General features: G+C 50.6%; 3 protein-coding genes and 1 pseudogene across 9 annotated transcripts in view; 2 read left to right on the forward strand and 2 right to left on the reverse strand.

Moving 5' to 3' along the window:
• Positions 1-959, forward strand: part of DNAH1 (dynein axonemal heavy chain 1) — a 91,002-nt gene extending 90,043 nt beyond the window's left edge. Inside the window, exons 77-78 of the mRNA XM_082414565.1 lie at positions 1-235; positions 792-959. Coding sequence (XP_082270691.1) covers positions 1-235; positions 792-913 — 357 coding nt within the window. The 3' untranslated portion in view covers positions 914-959. The remainder of the gene's footprint in view (positions 236-791) is intronic.
• A 546-nt stretch (positions 960-1,505) lies between these two features.
• BAP1 (BRCA1 associated deubiquitinase 1) lies at positions 1,506-10,251 on the reverse strand. 6 transcript variants are annotated; one of them, XM_082414461.1, is made up of 17 exons: positions 10,108-10,251; positions 9,980-10,009; positions 9,816-9,870; positions 8,765-8,825; positions 8,247-8,366; positions 7,718-7,779; positions 7,490-7,632; positions 7,137-7,215; positions 6,552-6,675; positions 6,090-6,237; positions 5,433-5,617; positions 4,841-4,989; positions 3,883-4,361; positions 3,608-3,768; positions 3,190-3,333; positions 3,036-3,108; positions 1,506-2,822 (listed from the first exon to the last, which is right to left on the reverse strand). In XM_082414461.1, the coding sequence occupies exons 1-17, from the start codon at positions 10,142-10,144 to the stop codon at positions 2,689-2,691; spliced, it is 2,184 nt and encodes a 727-aa protein (XP_082270587.1). In that variant the 5' UTR covers positions 10,145-10,251; the 3' UTR covers positions 1,506-2,688. The 6 variants fall into 6 exon arrangements, with proteins under 6 accessions (XP_082270587.1, XP_082270584.1, XP_082270585.1 ...); XM_082414458.1 differs by having other exon boundaries at positions 8,693-8,825; positions 10,108-10,250; XM_082414459.1 differs by having other exon boundaries at positions 4,856-4,989; positions 8,693-8,825; positions 10,108-10,249.
• Positions 10,252-10,354: 103 nt separating this feature from the next.
• PHF7 (PHD finger protein 7) lies at positions 10,355-22,286 on the forward strand. The gene is given in 12 exon segments (XM_082414544.1): positions 10,355-11,159; positions 12,345-12,457; positions 13,214-13,266; positions 13,662-13,753; positions 18,468-18,569; positions 18,941-19,065; positions 19,529-19,688; positions 20,254-20,360; positions 20,822-20,938; positions 21,364-21,488; positions 21,709-21,769; positions 21,771-22,286. Coding segments are annotated over 11 exon segments (1,107 nt in total). The 5' UTR covers positions 10,355-11,159; positions 12,345-12,413; the 3' UTR covers positions 21,892-22,286.
• On the reverse strand, positions 13,882-18,460 carry LOC309638479 (translation machinery-associated protein 7 pseudogene; annotated as a pseudogene). The gene has a single exon. The product of its transcript is annotated as a translation machinery-associated protein 7 pseudogene (transcript).
• Positions 22,287-22,692: the final 406 nt, after the last annotated feature.

The following is a 22,692-nucleotide window of genomic DNA, read 5'->3' on the forward strand; positions in this document are numbered from 1 at the left end:
GTGATGCACCAGTCGGTATCAGAGCTCAAGACAAGACCCAAAGAGGGGTGCTTCATCCATGGACTGTTCCTGGAAGGCGCCCGATGGGACCCTCTGGCCTTCCAGCTGGCTGAGTCTCGGCCCAAGGAGCTATACACAGAGATGGCCGTTATCTGGCTCCTGCCAACACCCAACCGCAAGGTCCAGAACCAGGACTTCTACCTGTGCCCCATCTACAAGACACTGACCCGTGCTGGTATGGGGCCCAGGGCGGGGAGCCTACACCACAGGTGGGGGCCCAGGGTTGGGCCAGTTAGGCTGACCCAGGTTAGCTGAACAGGGTGGCTGACAGAGGTCAGTCAGCACTCCTGAGACTGACTAGGCCAGGACAGAGCTGGGCCAGTAGTAGGCAAGGTGATGCCCAGGGGCTGGGCCCAGTCTGTGGGGAGTGGCCCCTGAGCTCACCATCCTCTTGCCTCCCTTAGCAGACCCACCTTGGGTCCTGGGAGCCCCAGCCTGCCCATGGAGGTTCAGAGGGGGTAACCGAGGCCTGGAGAGGTGGGGTGGGCCTGGGCTGGGTCCACAGGGAATGAGCAGGGGCATCAACTCTCCCATTCCCATCCTCAATCGTCAGTGCAGTAACTGAGGGCAGGCCTGAGCCTTGGCCACACTCCCCAGACGGGCTTCCTCTTGGGTCAGGTCCCCTTCCTTGTCCCAAGCTCAGTCTGCCAAGTCCACTGCCTTTCTTTATACCCTGTTCCTGCCCTAGTTGAAGCAGACAACTTAACCTTCCCCCTTCTTGCCTGCTCTAGGAACACTATCAACCACAGGCCACTCCACAAACTACGTCATTGCTGTGGAGATCCCCACCGACCAGCCCCAGCGACACTGGGTAAAGCGTGGTGTGGCCCTCATCTGTGCCCTGGACTACTAGACCCAGACAGAAGGGCTGGGGCCATTAAAGTTGCATTTCCTAAGCAGTCCAGGTGAGCCTTAGCTGCTTACACCAGGCCCCCTCTGTAGAACCCACTGCCAGGGAAATGGTGGGGGTGAGAGGCTACAGTGGCCTCAAGAGAAAATGTGGTTAGCAGGGGGAAGAGTGGCACAGTTGGCAGTTTTGACCTGCAATAAGGGAAGAGAGGTGAGCCTTGCAAGGTCCCAGGGCCCCTCCAGGGACTGCGCACCAGGCAGGACTAGAGACAGAGGCGCCACCTCCACTGAGTCCCAACACCTCTCCAGGTTGCAAAGCTGTCAGATCTGGTGAAAGCCATGGCCCTCTCCTCCCACAGTACACCTTGCACACAACTCCTCTGGTTCCACAGCCCACCCAAAGCCCCTCCTCAGTTCAGACCCTAAGTCCCAGGCCTAGGGTCCCAAGAACCTCTGCCCCAGAAGGCTGAATGCCCGAGAATGCACTCCCCTTACCTCTTTGGTCACACACAGGGCCCTGGGCCCAGGTCTGGTTAGGTCCTCACTCCCACCACAGCCCTGGCCTACAAACCTCAGGCCAGCAAGCACAGGAGGGCTCATTTTTTAGGAGAGTTTTATTCATTCATTAGTCCAATATTTACAGGGGCCAGAGGGGTCGGGCTATGCTTAGCGCAGAGAGGCAGCTGCCATGCCTGCCAGCTGCCCCCCACACTGGTCACTATGTACACATAAGGGGCCCGCCTGGATCACCTTCAAAGCCACCTGGCAGAGGCCATGGGGCTATGTTTGGGGCCTGAGCTCCAGAGGCAGTGCTGGGCCCATTAGCCCTTGGCATCAGGCCCTCTGGGAACATGGGGCTCCAACTGGTTGTCTTGGTCCTATTGTCCCCCACCCTGAGTGCCTTGCAGAAGCTGAGAAAGCTGGCATGGCAGGGAGAACTGAGTGGTGCCAGCTTCCTGCAAGCAGCCCTGTCTCTGCTGTCTCTAAGAGGGAGACGTGGTAATACTGAGGGGTGGGCAGAGGCTCCTCTGAGCCCAGGAGCCCAAGGCAGGCCCCTTGCCAGGGCCACAACACTGAAGACAAAGAGCCTAGGGCCTTGCCACAGAGAGCAGTCTTACCAAGCCTGGCCAAAGCCAGGCCACCAAACAGCTCAAACACTTCTCTCTGCTCAGGCCATGGGACCCAAGCAGGCTGCTCACCCCACCCCCGCTGGAACACCCCACTCCCAGTCTAGCCCAGCAGCCAGGTCCCTGAGTTTGGAGCTCTCCCAGGAGGAATGAAGAGCAGACCTGGCTTCCTCGCAACAGGGACAACTGGGGCCAGAGCAGCAGGGCCCCCAGCTGTGACCCTGCAGGAGTGACCCTGGCCCTCCAGGATGACAGCTGTTAGGAGAGAACTCAGAGTCAGGAAGCTGACTATGTCAACACAGTGGTGGCAAGATGGGTTAGAGCCCAGAAAAATAGACGTCTCTGTAGGTAAAATATATATTCTGCTGCCCAGGCAGAAAGGCCAGGTCCTGCCGCTCCACAGCCGGCTGTGGAGGAAGCTGCAGCACCTCCCTGTGCCCCAGCTCCTGCTTCCAGAGCATGACGGGGCAGCCCTGCCCTGGCAGGCACTAGGGCACCGTGCAGAGAATCCTGGCCTGGCTCCTATTCCCAGGGTCTGGGCTCTCTGACTGGAACTATTCGGTAATACTGGGAAGAGGGGGAGTGGGCCAGGGGAGGGCCCTGGTGAGGGCTGTGTGGCAAGAGTGAGCGGCAGGGTCAGGGCCAGCAGTCCTCACTGGCGCTTGGCCTTGTAGGGGCGTGAGCGTTTCCGCCGGTCAGGCTTCCGCTGCTTGTGGAGTCGGCCAATGCTGACCCCCTGGCGCCGCCGCACCGAGATGTTCTGCTCCACCAGGTTGGCCAGCATGCCTGTGGAGAGGCGCAGGCCCTTGAGTGGGTGGCTGGATGCCCGGCAGCCACGCACTCAACTGGCCACAGCCTCCGGTCAGAAGCTGAGGCTCTCTCGGCCCTCCCTGAGACTACAGTCTGCTCAAGCCCCGGCAGAGGCCTGAAGGAGGGGGCCTGAGGGCCAGGGCTCTGAGCAGGGCATGCCAGGTAAGGTGCAGCAGCGAGACCCCTCACCTTCCTGAGCCAGCATGGAGATGAAGGTGCAGATGAACTCATCGTAGTTGTGGGTTCTTCTCTGGTCGTCGATCTGTGGGAGAGAAGAGTGAGGACATGAGGACGCTGCAGCATCTCCCCAGAGCAGCCACCAGCTGACCCCAGCAGGTCGCACCTCTGGGAAGACAGGCGGGCAGAGGACCAGGCAGCTGGAGAGAGGGCCCACCTTGAACTTCTTCCTCTTCTCCACCTCTTCCTTGAGGCAGGCCTCATAGTTTGCAATCTCAGCCTCCACACACTTCAGCAGTGCCAGCAGCTCCTGCCAAAACCCAGCAATTGCACCCGTGGTGGGGGGGGCTGGCCAGCACCAAAGCCCCACTACCAGCAGGCAGCTAGAGGCAAGGACGAGCAGCCAGAGTCCCTGGAGCCTATTGAGGCCCCTGCCGCCACCCGACCCAGACAGGCTTCCTGGCACCTGGCTTCAGCCACCACCCTTCACACCAAAATTCCAACTAGGAACCCAGCACCTGGGCAGCAGTGCCCTAGGCCCTTCCCTTGTCAGTATTAGAAGAGAAAGCTGCAGAGGGGCTCACCTTGGGTGAGTACTTCTCCCCACTCAAGGGCTCACTAGGCCTGACCAGCCCAGGCTTCTCTCTGCTGTCCACAGCCTCCACCACCTCTTTCTCCTCTGGGCTACCAGACCCCTGGCTGCCTTGGCTCGGTCTGATAGAAGGTGAGGAACCCTTCCCACTCTCTGGGAAGAGAAGGCACGAGAAGACCCATCAGAGTGCAGGACACGTGGTGGTCACTTGGCCACCTCCCTCCTCAGTATGCCACTGGGAGGCCAGTGAGCCAGCCCAAGGCCCACCTGTCAGTGCCAGGGGACTCAGCACACCGTCCTCAGCCAGGTGCAGCAGGCCCGTACTGATGACAGGACCCAGGTCGCGTACAGCACGATTGTAGCGTATGCAGTCAACACGCAGCAGGCTGTCATCCTCTCCAAAAAGCACCTTGGAGATGTGGGAGGTGACGGGGCTAGAGGGCCGCGTGGGGTTGGCGGAACGGATAGGCGAGCGTAGTGGCGAATTGAAAGCGCTGCCGATCTCAGAGGCTGTGTCAGTGCTCTCATTGCTGGGGGTGGGCGAGGGCTGTGAGTGCGTGGGCACTGCCACAGCCGGACTCCCGGCCCCGCTGCTCGTCTTGATGGACAGAGGAATTGAGAGGTCTTTCTGGGACTCTTTGAGCTTCTCGGCCAAGACGTTGATGGTGTTGGGCTGCAGCACCGACAGCTGCCCATCCCCAGAGCCACTCAATGGCCCCGGTTTCCCCGGCCCCTTTCGCTTATACCTGTGGGGCCCAAGGAAAGGTAAGCCAAGGGAATGGGCCAGGTGACCACGTTCAGCAACGCCCAGAATGACCTGAACACATCTTTGCCTCCAGGGACTGACCCTGAAGCTCCAGCAGCCTGACCTGGCCATGCCAAGCCTGGCACGCTGAGCTACGACAGCTGCAGCCAGGTGTCCTCAAAGGACACCTCCTCTATTCCAGCTGTCTCACTTCTGGCCTTTTGCCAATGCCGGTTCTTCTAGCAAAGATATCCCCCACCCCATCTCTCAAGGCCTAGACAAAAGGCCTTGATGTCTGGTTAAATGTGCACGGCCCTCGCCCAAGCCCTCCAAAAACTTCTTGGGACCTGGAATCGGCCCCTTCACGTCAGCCTCCCCAGGGCCCTGCACTCAGCAGGCATTCAGCATTATCTGCTGAACGGCATTTTCTGGGCTGGAAGATTCAAGATAGGATCTGCAGCACTCAGCCTCCAGCCTTACAGAGCTGGGGCTGACCTGATGGCGGAGTTGGTGTTCTGCACGTCATCCTCCTCGTCATCCTCGTAGTCGTCCTCATCGTCTGAGTACTGCTGGGGTGGGCGGACTGGAACTCGGCTGCGGCCCACACCTGCTGCCAGGTCTTCCTCCTCCTGGGGCAGAGACCCAGGGCGGCCGTGAGCCAGGCTGGAGACAGCAGCCACAGCCAGGAAGCCAACATGGCTCTCCAGGTTCAGTCCACTGAATCCCTCCAGGTGCTCCAGAGCCCACCCACACTACCTGCCTACATAGGGCTTCTAAGAGAAACAGAGTGCCCTGAAACACCTGCATTTCTTTTGCCAGTAGAACCCAACCCATAGAGCTGAATCCAACCCCATGCCCTAAACATTTAGCCCCACAGCCATGAGACAGAGTTTAAAGTCAGAGGAGCTCTCTCTGCTTCCCTAAACCCCTGCCATCATAGGGGCTTCTGAGTATCAGACAGAGGAACCTGGATACCTAGGCCCCGACAGAAGGCGAACACCAATGAATCACCTGAGGAAAGTGCCTGTTGCAACCTCTCAAAAGAATCCTGGAGGGAATCCTCCCAGCTTACCTGCATGGGGGACTTGGCATAGTTGTGATTGTCCAGAAAGGCTGGCAGCCGCTGGACGATAGGAGTGGGGTTTGGGGGAACCCCATTGATGCTGCTCCCTGGAGGCTTCACCACCAGCTTGGGTTTGCTGGGAGGGCTGTGGGTCGGGGCTTGTGGGCACGAACCAGCCACCTCCTCCGCACCATCTGAGAGGGCGAGGGGCATGGGCAGGACTTTCAGCCAGACCCTCAAGAAAAGCTGTCCTCAGCCCACTGTCTCCCCAGTCCTGGGGCGCAGCACTGCTCCCCTTCCCTTCTCAGAGAAGAACAGCAGAGACAGCTGATAGGTGGAGAGTCAGCAAGCTCTAAGTCATGGGGCCACAGTGAGGCAGGAAAAGGATGAGATGAAAAAAAGGAGGCAGAAAGAAAAAAACTTCTAGAGGCTAGAAAGGGAATATACATTAAGGAGAAGTCTTGGGGGACTGTGGTAATGGCAGCCCTTTCCAGGTGCCTTTGTTTAGGGAGGGACTGCTCTTCCTCCATGTTCCGAGGGGAGAGGGCTGTAGGCACCAGGCTTCAGACCTCCTGCAGGAGCCTCTGAACCACTGCCCAAGTGCCTCCATAGAAAAAGACTTGCTCTGCTTGGGGTGGCTCTGAGGCCCATGAGAGGCTCCAATACCTGTGTGGGTGCCCTCAGAGGCCGCTGGGGCCCTGCTTGTTTCCAGGGCCAGAGGGGACTTGCTGCAGACTGGTTTGGTCTCTTCAGGCAACTGTGACTCTTGAGACTTGTGGGTCTGAATCAGCTCTGGCTGCGTTACCCTAATCAGCTGAAATCAAAATCCAAGGTGCAGAGGAGTGAAGGCAGACCCTAGCTTCTACCTTGGACAGCTAAGGGCCTTGGCTCTACTCACTCACTTAAAGGGAAATAAAACAGCCAAACCTCCTTTCAGAGGCTATTCTCCCCCTCCCACGCCAAGTCCCATCACCTTTCCCACAAAGGGAGCAAAGGAAAGGAGTGGTTAATTGAAGCCCAGATCCACAATAGAGAGTAATGTGGCAATCAGACACAGACGCCCCAGTGGAGGGGAGGAGTGGGTGGCTGGGCTGGGCTGGGCAGGGCCTGGGCAGGAGGGGTACCCACCTGCTGCAGGGCCTCCAGTACTGTCTGACGGTTCACCTTCAGCACGTGCAGCCTGGCCTCATACTTGATCCTGCGGTCGGGCACCACCGCCATCAGGTTGAAGCGGATGTCATGGTAGGGCTCCCTGCAGTCACAGCCGTGGCCGTGAGAGCAGCTCTCACCCTGGCCCCGCCATCAGGTTGAGGCAGATCTCCTGGCAGGGCTCCCTGAAGTCACACCTGCAGCCACAGGTACAGGCCCCACCCCAACAGGCGGGCAGCAGCTGGCCATGCACACCAGGCACCTGAGTTGGTGCCTTCCAACAAGCTGCGTGAGGGGCCTGTCAGGAAGTGAGCCAGCACACGTGGGCCACCCAGGGCTCCACCAAGGCCTGCCCCTCCCCAGGCTATCCTGAAGCAGGCCACACGCAGCCTGAGTGGGAAATAGGGCAAGGAGTTGGGAGCACAAGATCTAATCCTGATCTTGCCAGATTCATCACGTGGCCTTGCACAAGCCATCTGGACTCTCTCTGCCTTGGTTCCCTCTTCTGTGTCCCTCCCAATGGGGGCACAGCTCCAGAAGCTAGGGCAGGCACAGGGCCCTTACCCTGCAGTGGCGAGGCCGATACGCTCCATGATGACCCTCCGGGCCTTGTCTGTCCACTCCTCATCCTCCCCCCAAGGCCCTGGGGAAACCAAGACAAGGAGTCAGTAGGTAGGAAGCCCTGAGCTCGGGCAGGCCAGGAGTTGGAAGGATGATGGAGAGCAGGTGACCCAGAGAATCAGGGGCTAGTTGGGCAATGCAGTACAGGGTGCCATCCTGCCAGAACCACATGTCTTCAAGACACCCCCGCCCCACCACGCCCCACCACTGGGTCCCAAGCGCTTGAGGACCCTGAGCCCCACCTCCTTAGGAGGTAAGCAGAGAAATCCAATGGGCCCCCAGCTCAGAGTGCCTACCATGGTCAATGGGGTAAACCTTCAGCCCATCCAGCTCAAAAAGCCGGCCTGTGATAGGCACATAGCTGACAAAGTGGAATGCCTCCATGGTCCGCACGGCACTAAGGCCATTCTGCTTCTCGGGGAGATGGCGTGGCTCAGGCCTGGGGAAGGACACAGTCAGTGCCCAGAATGGTACAACCCCCTTCCTTGCCCCCACCCCCATCAGTTCCCACAGCTCCCACACACCTGGCATGGCTATTATGTGCCTTGGCCAACTCTGGAGCATTGCCAATCGCATATCCTTTGCTCTAGAGGGAAGAAAATAAGGCCACATCAGAGCAACTTTTCAGGTGGGCCTCGGGTGGGAAACAGCTCAGGAGAACAGGCCTGGGGGCATTCCAGGAACTTGAAGCACAGGTGGCCTCTCCTGAAGGCCTAGTGGGGGCAGGAAAGAGCTCTGGAGCCCCCAAAAGATGGGCTGTACTGGCCTTGCATGGTAATCAGTGGACACTGGACAACAACATTGCCTGATAAAGTCCTAATAAGGTGTCACTTAAGGAATGTTCCTCTCTTCCCCAGGTCTGTCTCCTTTTCTGACAATTGGGCCTTAAAAAAAAAGTTGACTTACACAATTAATTTACAGGTCAAATATAATGTAAATATCATTTGAAAAAGCCTCATAGTGCCAAATGCCGTGTGGTGGCATTATCAGTGGCAGATCTGGTGGTCACATCTGCCTAGTCAGCTGAGTCAGGATCAAGGCACTGTGGCCTACCTCAGGGCTGAAGCCTTTGGTGAAGTCCTTCATGCGACTCAGGGTGGGCCCCAGGTCCACATTGCTGCAGTTGAGGAGCACGCTCAGCAGGGCATGAGTGGCACAAGAGTTGGGGATCAGCTGTGAAACAAAGAACAGTCACCCATCCACAGCATCCCTCACCCCAAGCCCATACTCATCAGGAATGGGGACCCAGAGAGAGACAGTCATGTCTGGACAATCCTCATCAGCTCCCCTCATCTTTACCCAACGTTTGTTCATTCAACTAAGTACCCATCAGAAGTCTGGGGACATGGAGAATGGACTCAGACATCACCCTCCTCTAAAGAGACTCCCTTTTTTAGTGAATAAGAGCTCAGTTCCTTCTGCCTTCCCCCACTTCCACTTGCCAAGCGAAGAAAACGGCAGCATCCCACCCTCCAGAAAGAACACAGAGCCCAGCAGACCTGGTGGGCAAAGAACATGTTATTCACAATATCATCATCAATCACAGATGTATCATCCACCAAGGTAGAGACCTTGCGACGGGATCGGCGCTCTTCGATCCATTTGAACAGGAAGATGAATCCATACACGGGGCTGGGGAAAGTAAGGGACAGAGCTAGACCAGTCAAGTGGGGGAAGGCAAGCTGCATTCCCTTTCCTCTCCCCTATTCCTTTGCACTGTGTTACCACTCAGGTGCCCTTCCTGTGATCCCACCTCTCCCTTGGCTTCTTCCCAACGCTGCCCAAAGCGGCCCTGAGCCCTCGCACCCCAGAAGCCCACTGCAGGCAGAGTCAAGCATCAGCCTCTGGCTGTGATGTTCCAGGAGTCGCCCAGTATCCTTATGAAGTCTATGGTTCTGGGATAAGAAAAGCTGCAACGATGGCTCAGGACCGGGTAGGAACAGAAAGTAAGGCGAGAACAATAAATGTGATGAGGAATTTAAACACTAATTCTCACTTGTGAAGCCCAGGGCCTGGGCCCCAGTGCAATCAGGGAAGTTAATGAACACCCATATCAGTCCCTTCTTTCCTGGAGGGAAAGAAGCAGACTTCTCCGTTTAGTCACTGTAGCAGTTCCTCCACACCTCTATTCTGTAGGACCACCAAGACAAGACCCTGACCTTGGTCACCCAGGAGAGTCCTTGTCAGATGCCACAAACCAACCAATCAATATGAGACCCCTGTGTGGGGATTAAAACCACTGGCACATGGGCACAGTAAAGCAGTCATTAATAAGTTACAGCTGCACAAAAGGCACAGTGTGACCTGAGTCAAGAGAAGTGGGTTTCTGGCTGGGAGGCCACAAAAAGCAGATGAATTTAATCCAAGAGATGGTTAGAATTTGTATTGGGGGGAAGAGGCTACCACGTAAAGGGAAGTGCTGAGGGAAAACTGGGAAAAACAAAAGCACAGCACCAGCTTCATCAGGAAGGCACCCAAAGAGGAGGGATGCTTCCTTATACGAGATTTTACAATTTGGAGCCCTGATACTACCTCCCTTGAGGAGCACTCTCTCCCGGGTCCCTCCCTAGCCCTCGGGGTGTAAGGGGCGGCCGAAGCCACGCCGCGTGCCAAGCCACTCACCCCTGGCATTTGCTCTGAAGGTCATAGATCTCCTCCACCTGCACCCCTTTGACACCTGCGATCAGGTAAGGAAAGAAGTCGGGAAGGGTAGCCTCTGGCTGTGGAGCGATGGCCCATGAGTGGGCCCCCACAGCCTGGTTCCGGCGCGTAGGAGAGGCTCTTACCGAAATCTTCCACCAGGAGGGTGAAGAGGCCTGGGTGGGGCGACAAGAGGAGCGGGTAGTGGTCAGAAAGGCGCGTCTCGGACCCACCCGGCCTCCCCAGCTCCGGGCCTGCCCGGTCCCCTCCTCACCAGGGTCGCTCTCCAGCTCCAGCCAGCCCTTATTCATCTTCCCGCGGGGCGGCCCCTCAGCGCCATGTCCAGGCCCTCCCGACCCCCCGCCGCCCCCCGCCGGGAGCCCCCGCCGCCCCGGGGCCCCTAGCCCCACACACAGACAACGGGCCCCGTCGCGTCACCCGCCCGCGCCGGCGGCACTACGTCACCTCTGCGCGACGATCGCCGCCCCGCCTCTGGCCTCGTCTTCTGCAGTTTCGACTCCAGACGCCGGCGAACTCGCGCGGGAGTGCAGGGCGAGAAGACTGGGCAGGGCTGGAGCGCGGGTGGCGCGAGAAGGGGCGGGGCAGGCGCGCGGCCGTTAGCGCGCTACCGTTAGCGGTCCCGCTCTGCGCAACCGTCAGCGTCGCCGTGCTCCCCGCGGCTGCAGTGTTCCTGGGTTGCAGTCCGCGTGACCCGGCCGCCGTTTGCGTGCTCACCCCCTTCGCCGGCGCAGTCACCGCGCGGGGCGGCGGCCCGTGAGGTAGCTACCACAGCTTGCGGCAACGAATAAAGCTCCGGGACAGCGGCGCCCTCGGCGATAGCCGGGCTGGCGGCCCCGACCGGGAGCGGCCGCCAGTGCGCTACCGTGAGGAGTGAGCGGCTGAGGCGACCTCCAGCCCGGCCTCGCACCAGCAGCCCGGCAGGCGCGACATGAGCCTGGTCTGGCATCTGCGGGATGCTCCTTGAGCCCCTTCTTTGGCTGTTACCTCCGGGGGATGGTTGTGGCCACACCGACTCGTATTTTCCAAATCATTGTTTATTCTTGCGGTGGCGGGGCCGAATACATTTATTTTTAATTTTCTCAAGTTTTACCCAGCACTTATCCAGTGAAACAACTCGGTAACCGTTTCAAGGGAGCATCCGATCGGTTAGGAAATCTCAGACTGAGCAGCTTGTGGAAGCCAGCATTTGCAACGTCCTCCTCACATGCTTTGAAGATCCTTGCGTCTTCCTGTAACTACCACTGTGCGCAGAATCCCACTCAAGGAACGTCTTGGTCCAGCGATGCAAAGAACTGACGTTTCAAGGTTTTATTTCTGTTGCTAGATCTGGATTTCCCCAATGACTCGTAACTGTTCTGTAGCCAGCTAAAGTGGATCCCCTAGTGCACGCCCTTCTCTCTCCTCTTCCAGCCTGTCCTAGTGCTTTTGTTGAGTAAGAAGCCATCAAATGTCATTACCAATGCAAGTGCAACTCATGGGTTAGAAGAGGAGATGGAGCCTTAGCGTGCTGAACAGCTAGTTGCCTGAGTAGTTACGTTCATGCAGAACAGTTGACAGTCGTTAAAGATGTTCATGCTCTGCAGCTGTGGTCTGAGGACATGGGTACTGGAGTGTGTGTCCCTGGACTGACCTAATTCACTCAATTCTCCTAAGAAATGCTATCCTTCTCCTCTCCCCTGACTTGACACAGTCCTTCCTTGAGAGGAGTGCTTTTTATTTCTTTTGTCCCCATTCCCATTCAGGGATTTCCCCCTTAACCAATGAAAACTGTGAATTTATAGCCAGCTGACATTGGTCGGGGGAGGAGTGGCAGGGTGTCTTTTCCACTTCTGGGCCTTTTAACCTTGGTTCACATCTAGAGGAAGGTTGAGAACAGGCCAGACCTCAGTGATCATCTGAGCCTGGTGAAAAGAAGCAATAGGAGCCAAGGGGTGATTTGTCAGGGTTATATCTTGGCTCTCACTAGAGGGAGGTCTCGCTTTTGGCAGCCAGAATCTCACAGGCTCCTTTTCCTAGGAAAGAGTTACCTAATCTAGCTTTTCCTGGGTGGAATTAAGGAACTTAAACTTGGGGACAAAAGGAGGCATTTTTCCTGAGTGCTACCTCATACATTTAGTAGGCACAAAGAAAGCAAAGAACCAGTTAGCCAGTTCAAGCAATAGTTCCAAGTTCTCATACCGCTGTGGTGTATCGGTAACTGTGATCTTGAGCAAGTGCCTCTGTGTGACAGTCTCATCTTGTGCCTCAGTCTCATCTTGAAAATAGGGATAAAATGGTACCTATTGCCAAGGGGGTTTTCGAGTTAAATGTAAAATGCCCAGAACAGTTCTGGGCATGATTTAATAATTATTGGCTATTACTGACATTGATACTGGGCATGTCCCTTTTATCCTGTCACATGGATGGGGAGGTGAAGTGCACTGTTGCTTTGGCCCTGTGGAACTTGATAACCAAATGTAGAATTAATTGCTGACTTGTTTATATTTATAGCTGGAAGAGCCGGTATTGTCCTCATTATAGTATAGAAGAATTCAAGACAGGAGAGAGAGACAGCAGCGAATGAAGACTATAATAGGAAAGAAGAAGGAACATCAAAGATTGAGGTAGAGTAGGCAACTTAAGAGAGTTTGGGAGAAATTGTCCAATGGCCTGTAGTATATGCTTCATTTTTTGTCCCCTTTGCTTGGTCTTGGAGGCTAGGGTTGGTTAGTGTTGACACATACACCAGTGGTCCCTGGGAAGCTGCCCAGTAACCTATCCTCCCAGGGATGTCCCTACTGGCAAAGTCCTGGCTGTGGAGCCCTACTGCCTAGAGTCATATCCTGGCTCTAACACTTGCTAACTAGGTGACCTGGGACAGGTTATTTCATTTCTTTAGGCCTCAGTTTCCTCATCTGGAAAATACATAATAATAGCACCCACTTTTTAGAACATTCTGTAGATTCACTGAGCTAATACATATAGAGCCAAGAATATTGCCTAGCAATAGGAAATTCTTAATCAATTTTAGTATCATTTTATTATGCCTTGTGAACATGGTACCACCTGAGATTCAGGGTAGGTGACAGTAGAAACAGTAAAAGAATAAAAGGGGGTTTGTTCTTGCATTCATTCAGTCAACACAGGCAATAGAGGCACTAGAACAGAAAGATGGCTATGATCTCACATAATTCACATAATTCCATGGGCATGTTTTGTGCTTTCAAAAAATATGAAAGGGAAGAAGAAAACAGATGTCTTAGTCTTTAGCTGTTTTGGTCCTTCATCAGACCCATGGATAGCATTTTGAGGGAAATGTTACAAGAGATGCCAACAGGATCCTCAAAGACTACCTTGTACTTTTTCCATCTCTTGTATAGAAAATCTGCCAAGACAAGGAGGGTAACCCAGAGGAAGCCTTCTTCAGGGCCTGGTAAGAAAGACTGGAGATTCTGTTTGGCTGCTGCCTCCCGACCTCAGCAAAGGCCACCTGTGTAGGGCAGCAAACTTGCTCTTCTCACTGTCAATTCCTTCCCAGAATCTCTAAGATCCTGAAGAACTCAGAGTCTGTAATTTTTAAATGTCACGTCCAAAGTTCAAGGAACAAGTTAATTAAAGCCACTTGAGATAAAAGTATATGAAGTGAGCAGTTGCAGCCAACTCCGTCAGATGTGGCTAAAATTATATGAAAGCCTAACTGATATCAAATAACACTTCATCCCAACCTCCTCCTTGTCAAAATGACCCTCTTCCCAGTACTGTCCTCCTCCTTGTACTTAGAGAGATCGTTATGCTCCCAAAATGAATTCCTAACATCTTTTCTTCCAGTTTGCCGGCTATGCCTTCAAGAACCTGGGGATCCCGAAAAATTAGGGGAATTTCTTCAGAAACACAATCTCAGTGTGCATTATTTCTGTCTTGTGAGTATAAGGCCCCCTTTGCTTTGAATGTCCTATGGCTTTCCTGTACAGTCTGTGCTCTGTTTTTGCATCCAGCCTCAGATCCATTGCCCTGTTTGCTTGTTTTTCTTAATGACTTTTTTTTTAAAAAATCTAATTTTTAAAAAGTAATGTGTGTACCTGATGTAAAATCCTAACAGTATAAAGTATGTACAATAGAAAGTCTCTTCCCCTAGTAGTATTCCCAATCCTTCTCCCTCTCCCCAGCAGCAAATGCTACCAACAGTTCTTCCAGCTATTTTTTCCTGATATTCTTTTTAAATTAAGTATAGTTTGTATGCTATAGAATGCACCCATTTAAGAATACAGTTTGATGCGTTTTGATAAACTCATATATCATGGGGATATAAAGTATGTCCCCATGTAAACACTACCCCAATCAAAATAATTATTTCCATCATGCCAGAAATCCCCTCCTACCCTCTTCCAGTCAGTTCCCTCAGAGGTGATCACTGTTCTGATCCATAGGTTACTTTTGCCTATTCTTATACTTCATATAAATGAAACCATACAATTTGTACTCTTTTGTGTCTGGCTTCTTTCACTCAACACAGTGTTTTGAAGATTGATCCATGTTGCATGCGTCGGTAGCTTGTGCCTTTTTATTGTGTAGTTGTATTCTGTTGTATGAATATATTATAATTTGCTTATTTATCCACCTGCTGATGGACATTTGAATTGTTTTCATTTGGGGCTATTGTGAATAAAGCTGCTATGCATATTCACGTACAATTTTTTGTGTGAAAACATGTTTTCACTTCTCTTGGGCAAATGTCTAGGGGTGAAATTACTAACTATATGTTTAACTTTGTGTGAAGTTGCCAAATCACTTTCCAAAGTGGTTGTACCAGTTTACAATCCCACTAGCAATTTATGAGATTTCTGTTTGTACAATATTCTTGTCCCGACTTGATGTTGTTAGTCTTTTTAATTTTAGCCATTCTACTGAGTGTGTTTTGGTATCTCATTGCGGTTTTAATTTGCATTTTTCTGATGACCTAAAATGTTGAGCTTCTTTTTGTGTGCTTATTGGCCATTCACATATTTCCCTTTGTGAAGTGTATGTACAAATATTTTGTCCATTTTAAAAGTTGAGTTGTTTTGGGATTTCCCTGGCGGTCCAGTGGTCAAGACTCCACACTTCCATTGCCGGGGGCATAGGTTCGATCCCTGGTAGGGGAACTAAGATCGCACATGCTGCACGGTGAGGCCAAAAAAAAAAAAAAAGTTGTGATGTTTTGTCTTATTGAGTTGTAAGAGTTCTTTGTATATTCTGGCTACAAATCCTTTTTCAGAGATGTGTGTTGTCACTATTTTCTCCCAGTCTGTGATTTGCCTTTTAATTTTCTTTTTATTTTTCAAATGAGTTGGTTTCATTCCAGGTGATGCAGAATCCAGGATAGAACAAGGACTTAGGAACACACTTTGGCAGGATTCTGCACTGGGTTTATGCGGATCTCATAGCTAAGGTAGAAAATGGCTGAGAAAAACTAAAGACAAGATGAGCCACTGTATGATTTTCTTTTTTTTACAAAAATTTATTCTTAAATGTACAAAAGGTTCCAAGCTATAGCTATAGGTGGCGACAGATGTTATGGCAGGGAATCCAGATGTTTAAACAGGAATGGAATCATCATTGCCTCAGGCACAAGGAACAGCTTACTTTTTTAAAATTTTATTTTATTTATTTTTTGGCCACGCTGTGCAGCTTGTGGGATCTTAGTTCCCTGACCAGGGATCGAACCCGGGCCCATGGCAGTGAAAGCACCAAGTCTTAACCACTGGACCACCAAGGAATTCCAGGAACAGCTTACTTTTTGCCAGATTTCTTAATTCCACCTGTGGCCAGGGGGCCTTTCCCCGCAGCCTTCCCTTTTAGCTCCTCGAGTTTCTTCTGCTCCTCCTCCTTTTTCTGCTTGAGTGCCTTATCTTCCTTGCCCATCTCCTTGGCTTGCTTCTTGGGCTGCTTCAAGGACTTCTTCTTGCCACCTTCATGGCCCAACATGGTGCCTGCTGCCCCTTCCCCCTGCCTTTTTATTTTCTTAATGATGTCTTTCGAAGAACAAAAGTTTTTAATTTTGATGAAGTCCAGTTTATCTATTTTTCCTTCTGTGGTTCGTGCTTGTTTGTGTGTCCCAAGAAATCTTTGCCCACCCATTGCATTACCTCAGTGCTTTTGTCAAAATCAGTTGACCATGTATCTGTGGATCTGGATGATTTATTTTATGTCATTGATCTGTGTGTTGATCCTTACCAATACCACACTGTTTTGATTATTGTGACTTTACAGCATCTTGAAATTAAGTCTTGTTCTGCAGTCTTTTCCAAGATTGCTTTGGCTATTGGGTGCTTTCCTTTTCCATATACATTTTATATTTAGTTTGTCAATTTTTCTTTAAAAAAAAAGCCTGTTGGGATAGTGATAGGAATTGCATTGAATTTATGGATCAATTTGGGAAGAATTGACAAACAATATTGAATCTTCCAGTCCATGGACATGATATATTTCCCCATTAATTTGTGTCTTTTAAAATTTATCTCAGCAATTTTTTTTTTTAGTGAAGAAGTCTCGCACATATTTTGTCAAATGTATTCCTAAATATTTTGTGACTTCTATGCTAGTATAAATGGTATTTTAAAATTTCATTTCAAGTTTGTTGCTGGTGTATAGGAATGCAGTTTATTTTTGTACATTGATTTTGTCTTGGCAGTATTGTTAAGTTCACTTATTAGTTCAGTAGTTTTTATTTTTAAATTTTTTTGTAAATGCCTTAGGATTTCCTGTGTACACAATCACGTGTGAATAAAGGCAGTTCTTTCTTTCCAATCTTTATGTCTTTTAATTCTTCTTCTTGCCTTATTGTAATAGCTGGGAACTTCAATCTAGTGTTGAAAAGAAGTTGTATGAGTGAATATCCTATCTTGTTCCTAACGTTAGAGGACAGCATCCAATTTTTCACCATTAAATATGATGTCAGCTGTAGGTTTTTCTTAGATGCTTTTCATCAGATTGGAGAAGTTCCCTTTTATTTCTGGTTTGCTGAGGGTGTTATGAATGTGTGCTGAATTTGTCAGATGCTTTTTCTGCATCTGTTGAGATGATCATGATTTTTCTTCTTTATTTTGTGAATGTGGTTTGTTACATTGATTGAATAATGTTAAACTAATCATGCATTTCTGGTACAAATTCTGCTTGGTCATGATGTATAATCCTTTTTATATGGTGCTGGATTCAATATTTTGTTTCATTTTTGTATCTATGCTCATGAGAAAAATTGGTCTGTGCTTTTTCACTCCTGTAAGTTCTGTCTTGTTTTGGTGTCGGGTCTTGTTTAACTTCAATGCATTTATAAGCATATACATTTTCAACATAAAATAGACATCCTATACACAGTGTTTTGTATTTTACTTTTTTTTACCTCATATTTATGGAGCTCTTTCCATATAGAACATTTTTTTAATAGCTAATTGGTATTCCATGGTACAGATGTGCCAAAAAGTATTAAACTCTTGTTAAAGGACATTTAGATTATTTTTAATCTTTCACTACTGATTTTTCTGTTTGTAGAAATTATACATATTCATTGTAGGAAATATTAATAACACTTAAAAGTATAAATGGAAATCACTCATATAGTCCTAAAGCCTTGAGAGACTGTTAACATAGATATGTTTTAAGCCTAATTGGGATATAATTCAAGCGTCCTCAAGTCATCCAACATTGTAGGCTCACTTTTTCTATAATGTTAAAATAAAATAACCTCAGCCCCCATTACATATAACATGTAACTGCTGCAGTAGGTCCAGCACCCTCCTTAATATTTTTGGAAGCTTCTTGGGGTGGGGCTCAGGTATGACATTCTTCCAAAGTATGTACACGTTCATTGTTCACGGGTACCTAACAGTTTAGCTTCTTTTCCCTTGATTTCCCATTCTAGACTCTGCTTTGGGGGCTTTTCAGAAACAAAAGGTCCTTTAAAGTATGTTTTTAAAGAAAAGTTCAATTCCTCCCCTTCCCCTATAAGGCAGAATGACTACAGTCAGGAGATTTGAAAGCCCTGTTTCCCTTTCTGTGGAGAATACACTCTGAGAAGAGTATTTATTCTGTACTGAGGGGCAGTACAGTGGGAGAGTGAGAGTGTGGGTTCTGTGGGCTCACATGTGAAGGCGACTCTGCTGCCTCCTTTCTGGGTGACCCCAGCCGGGTCACTTGCTGCGCTGCACCTCAGTGGCCTCTAAGATGAGGATCACAATGGCATCTGTATCACAGGGTTGTGGTGAGCAGACAATGAGTCACTATAGAGGGAATGTTTCTCCAAAGTGCTCAGCACAACAAAAGCAGTGCTCAGTGAATGAAAGGCAGAGTAGCACAAAGGTGGGTAAGAGCCCAGGTTCTGGGCTCTTGATACTGTCACGTTATTTCTCCTATAAAATGGGGATGATGACAGTACCTACCTCTTAAGGTTGTTACAAGGATTAAATGAGTTAATATTTGAAAAGCACTTAGAGCACCCAACACTTATGCTATGTAAGGCCTTGTTAAGTAAATAAATTACCCTGTAAATGCATATATATTCCACCAAGCTCTGTTTCTTAGCTCTCTTACCCTATCATCACCCACTGCACTGTTTCACTGATCATCAGTGTTGACAGCCTGGTTCTGCTGACCTTCTAGATCCTATCTAGCAAGCTGCCTCAGAGGGGCCAGTCCAATAGAGGTTTCCATGGATTCCTGCCTGAGGACATCAAAAAGGAGGCAGCCCGGGCCTCTAGGAAGGTTAGAATCCCCTGAAATGGGGGCCTTGGGATAGGCCTCTTCTCATACTCCTCTCATCATCCCTGTTTCTATTTTCCCTAGTTGCTAGTTTAAAAGTCAGAGGACTCTTGAATTTCCCACTGGTCCTTCTCTTAAGTTCCATGCTTCTCTAGGGTATAGTATCCTAAGTGAGGAGAGGGAGCAACATCCTGAGAAAGCCAAAAAGAATTCAGTGCTGCTTGGAGCTCAGCTTCGGCATACCCTAGTGCTTCTAGGTCCACTGAGGAAGAAGAATGGCTGTTGCTTCAAAAAATTTCCATTCCGTAGAATGATGTGCCACAGAATGTCTGTCTGTTTTGGGGCCTGAGCACTGCCTGGGGTCTCATTTGCAGATCTGCTTTGTGTGCAAGAAAAAGGGAGCTGCCATCAACTGCCAGAAGGATCAATGCGTCAGAAACTTCCATCTTCCTTGTGGCCAGGAAAGGGGTTGCCTTTCACAATTTTTTGGAGAGTACAAGTGAGTGATGAAGGAGGAAAGTTGGGCTGCCCTTTTGCTATTTGTTATTTAGCATCTAATGAAATCAGAGTCCAGTTCTCACGGGCCTGTTTCGATTCACCAGAGAATCTGTCCCTCCATTCAATAATGAGAAACAGTATCTTGACTTGGCAATTTCACAGGGGTTGCTTCTTGCTTCCTATCCCCTCCTTAAATTACAAACAGCTGGGGTTCTTAGCTGCTCAGAACTAAGTGGAGCTTTCAGGAACAGGAGTCTGTGGAGATAGTCCCAGGAGCTTTGCTCAGTGGGAAAGCAGCTATGAGAAGGAATGTGGCTGTTCTTCGCCCTGCTCCTCCTCCTCCCCCATGAGCGTGGAGGTTCAGTGGACACTGGCCTGGGTGGTTGATTGCCCTTCCTAGGCCGGGCAGCTGGAAAACGGCATCAGTGACAAACCAGAGACCAAGTCTATTTACTCTCCCACAGATCATTTTGTGAGAAACATCGCCCAACACAGGACATCCGATGGGAGAATGTGGGGGAGGAAAGCTGTGTCTTGTGCTGTGAAGACTTATCCCAAGCAAGTGTTGAAAACATCCAGAGTCCGTGCTGTAGCCAGACTATCTACCACCGCAAGTGCATACAGGTGGGGCTTTCTCTGGACTGGGGACCCTCCACAATGGCCCAGTTCTAGCACCCTGGGAATGCTCAGGCAATCTCAGCTTTTGTGCTCTGTGCTGCAGGCCTGTATACAGGACTGGTTCCAGAGGAAAGTTAGCCTGGTCTCTGGATATCCTTGACCTGTAGGACTTTATCATCAGATTTAGACTGAACAAAATCCTCAGGATGGCTGGAGCGAATGAGCTTATCCTAGAATGAGTCAAGTAGCCTCAAAATCAGCCATGCTTCCTGGGATTGAAGGAAAGGGAAATGTGTATTCTTGGTACCTGACCCCTACTGGGTCGAGTACTGCCAGGCCCCATGACTGGAGATGACAGCTGAGGCACTCCTGGGCACCTCTTGAGCTTTTGGTCCCTGGTCTGATGCCTGTATTTGCAGCCCTCTCCCCAGCCCATCCAAATTCCTTGTCCTGTAACCCTTAGTCAAGCTCTCCTAGCAACATCCTCTTTGTGAGACGAGGGTGCGGGGTGGGAAGAATGTGATAAAAGATAGTGTTTTTACAAACACTATCTTCCATGTTTATCTTACAGAAATATGCCCACACATCAGCAAAGCATTTCTTCAAATGTCCACATTGCAACAATCGAGAAGAATTTCCTCAAGAAATGCTAAGAATGGGAATTCATATTCCAGACAGGTAGTAGAAACTTTATAGCAGGAATTGAGCCAGGAAGTGGGTTGCCTAGGTTTCTAGAGAGAAGGTGAGTGTGAGGATAGTTCAGAGCATGAGGAATCAGCAGAAGCACTGATGTACAGTGAAGAGGGAAGGGTGGCGGGAGAGCTTTTCAATTATAAAAAGAAATGGGGGGGTGGTGAAGCAGGGGTGGTGGGCATGTTTCTGAAAAAGGTGCTTTGGGGGTCAGAATTCTTTGGGTTCTTGAATTCCAGTGTGGAGCTAAGGAACACCTGTGTTCCACTTATCTGCTTCAACCCTCTCCCACTGCCAGGCCACTAGCCCCGCCTTGCTGAAAGTATTCAGGCAATCTGTTGAACTCTTTTGCTGTGTTAGCTTGAGTTCTTCCTAGTTCCTCCCAGGTGGACAAAGGTTTTACCACCCGATTATATGTCCTTTACTCACTGTTTCTTCTCCCACTGCAGAGACGCTGCCTGGGAACTCGAGCCAGGGGCTTTCTCGGAGTTGTATCAGCGCTATCAGCATTGTGATGCCCCCATCTGTGTGTATGAACAAGGCAGAGACAGCTTTGAGGATGAAGGGTAGGAAAAGCCTCCTGGCCAGACAGATCTCTCAGCAGGGCCATCTTAGACCTTGCACAGTTATCAAGTGCAAGAAATTTACTTTTGTCTACAGACCTCAGGGTGAACATAGCTGCTGAGTCCCATCCTTGATCAGCTCAGGACTCACTCATGTACAAGTGAACAGGTCTCTCTGCAGGGTCTCCTCTCCTTGTGCCCCATGGAGAGACACTCAGGGCCAGTTCCTTCCACGATCCACCTTGCGAGTGGCTGTGCCTGACCGCAGGTCTTGGGATCAGCACTCAGCCACATCTCCGTCACGGGTAAAACGTGTAGTAAAAGATACCTAAGGAGCCCTCAGCAAAGGCCTGGCCTGCAGCGAACATTCCAAGAGTGGTAGTGAGTGTTACATTTGTCCCACAACCCTCCCTTGGCTCTTCCTATAGGAGGTGGCGCCTCATTCTGTGTGCTACATGTGGATCCCACGGAACCCATAGGGACTGCTCCTCTCTCAGATCCAACTGTAAGAAATGGGAGTGTGAGGAGTGTGCGCCTGCTGCTGAAGCCACAGGTGGGACTGGAGGGGTGGTGTGGTCTCAGAACCGGGGTGGGGGTTGGGGGTCCGGGGGACTTACGGTGCCTGGGAAAGGAGGAGGGTGTGCTATCAGATGGGGACTTTTAGTTGGTACTTTAGTTTGGGGAGGAAAGCGGCTAGGGAGGGGCATAAGGACCTGCGCCTGGGAGAGAGACAGAGGGTCGAGTTTGCCTCTCCCACCTTTCTTTCACCACAGACTGCACACCTGAAAACTCAGGTGACATCCCCTGTTGCAGCAGCACCTTCCACCAGGGGGCATTTCTGCAGAGACAGCAGCCTGGAACAGAATCCGGGCCCTTCTTGGACTGACTGGCCAGGCTCTTCCTCATTAGAAAAACCGGAGTCCTCTGGTTGCAGGATGAGGGCCCACTCCTGGTGATCCAAGGGTGTCAAAATCACTGAGAGCTGCAAAAAGTCCAAGTAACAGTTTCTGAGTAGTCGCTGCCAAGCACATTTGAGTACAAAGCTGTGTTCCTCCATCAGGTTTGGGGGAGGGAGCACTTTGGCACTGTGAGACAAGGAAAGGGGGCTAGCAGTGAGACTCTGAACCAAAGAAAGAGAAGTCCCAGGGGAACATGAGTTCAGAGCAGAGTCCTGATGCCAACCACAGGACGCGTTTGTGGCTTTAAGAGCACCTCTGCTCTTTCTGCCTGATTCCCAGAGGGCCTTTTCTACTCTTCTTTTTCCCCCAAGATTCTTCCACCTTGATCTTGTTCTCATATACCTCTTCTGACTTCACCCACGTTTGTTATACAAATAAAAGTTTTCTTTCCATTGCTGTCTCCTTATGCATTCACTGTGGAATTTATCTAGCATACTAAGGAATCTGGAGGGTAGAGTGAAGGAATAGGAAAACGCACCTTTCTACTCTATAAAATTCAGTGAATTAAATGTAGAACTTTCGACTTAGACATGTTGCTTTGGAGGGAAGTATTTTGCAGGTAAATCGACTTTGCAGGGACAGAGATTTCATCGTTGTGCAAATAAACACACAGGATCTCATCAGGAAGGTGAGCCGCAAAGGAGAACACACTGGACTGAGAATAGGCCACTATTGCAAGGCTTGGGGCCCTGGACTCAAAGGCCAGGGACTGCCGTGCTCACGTGGGACAGAAGGGGCTCCACTCACTCCAGGCAGCCTGGTCTTTAGCATACCTTCCTAAACCCTAACACACCTCCA

The sequence above is a fragment of the Balaenoptera physalus genome (assembly GCF_965194825.1).
Source record: "Balaenoptera physalus genome assembly, chromosome: 11".
In the NCBI taxonomy this organism is placed as follows: Eukaryota; Metazoa; Chordata; class Mammalia; order Artiodactyla; family Balaenopteridae; genus Balaenoptera; species Balaenoptera physalus.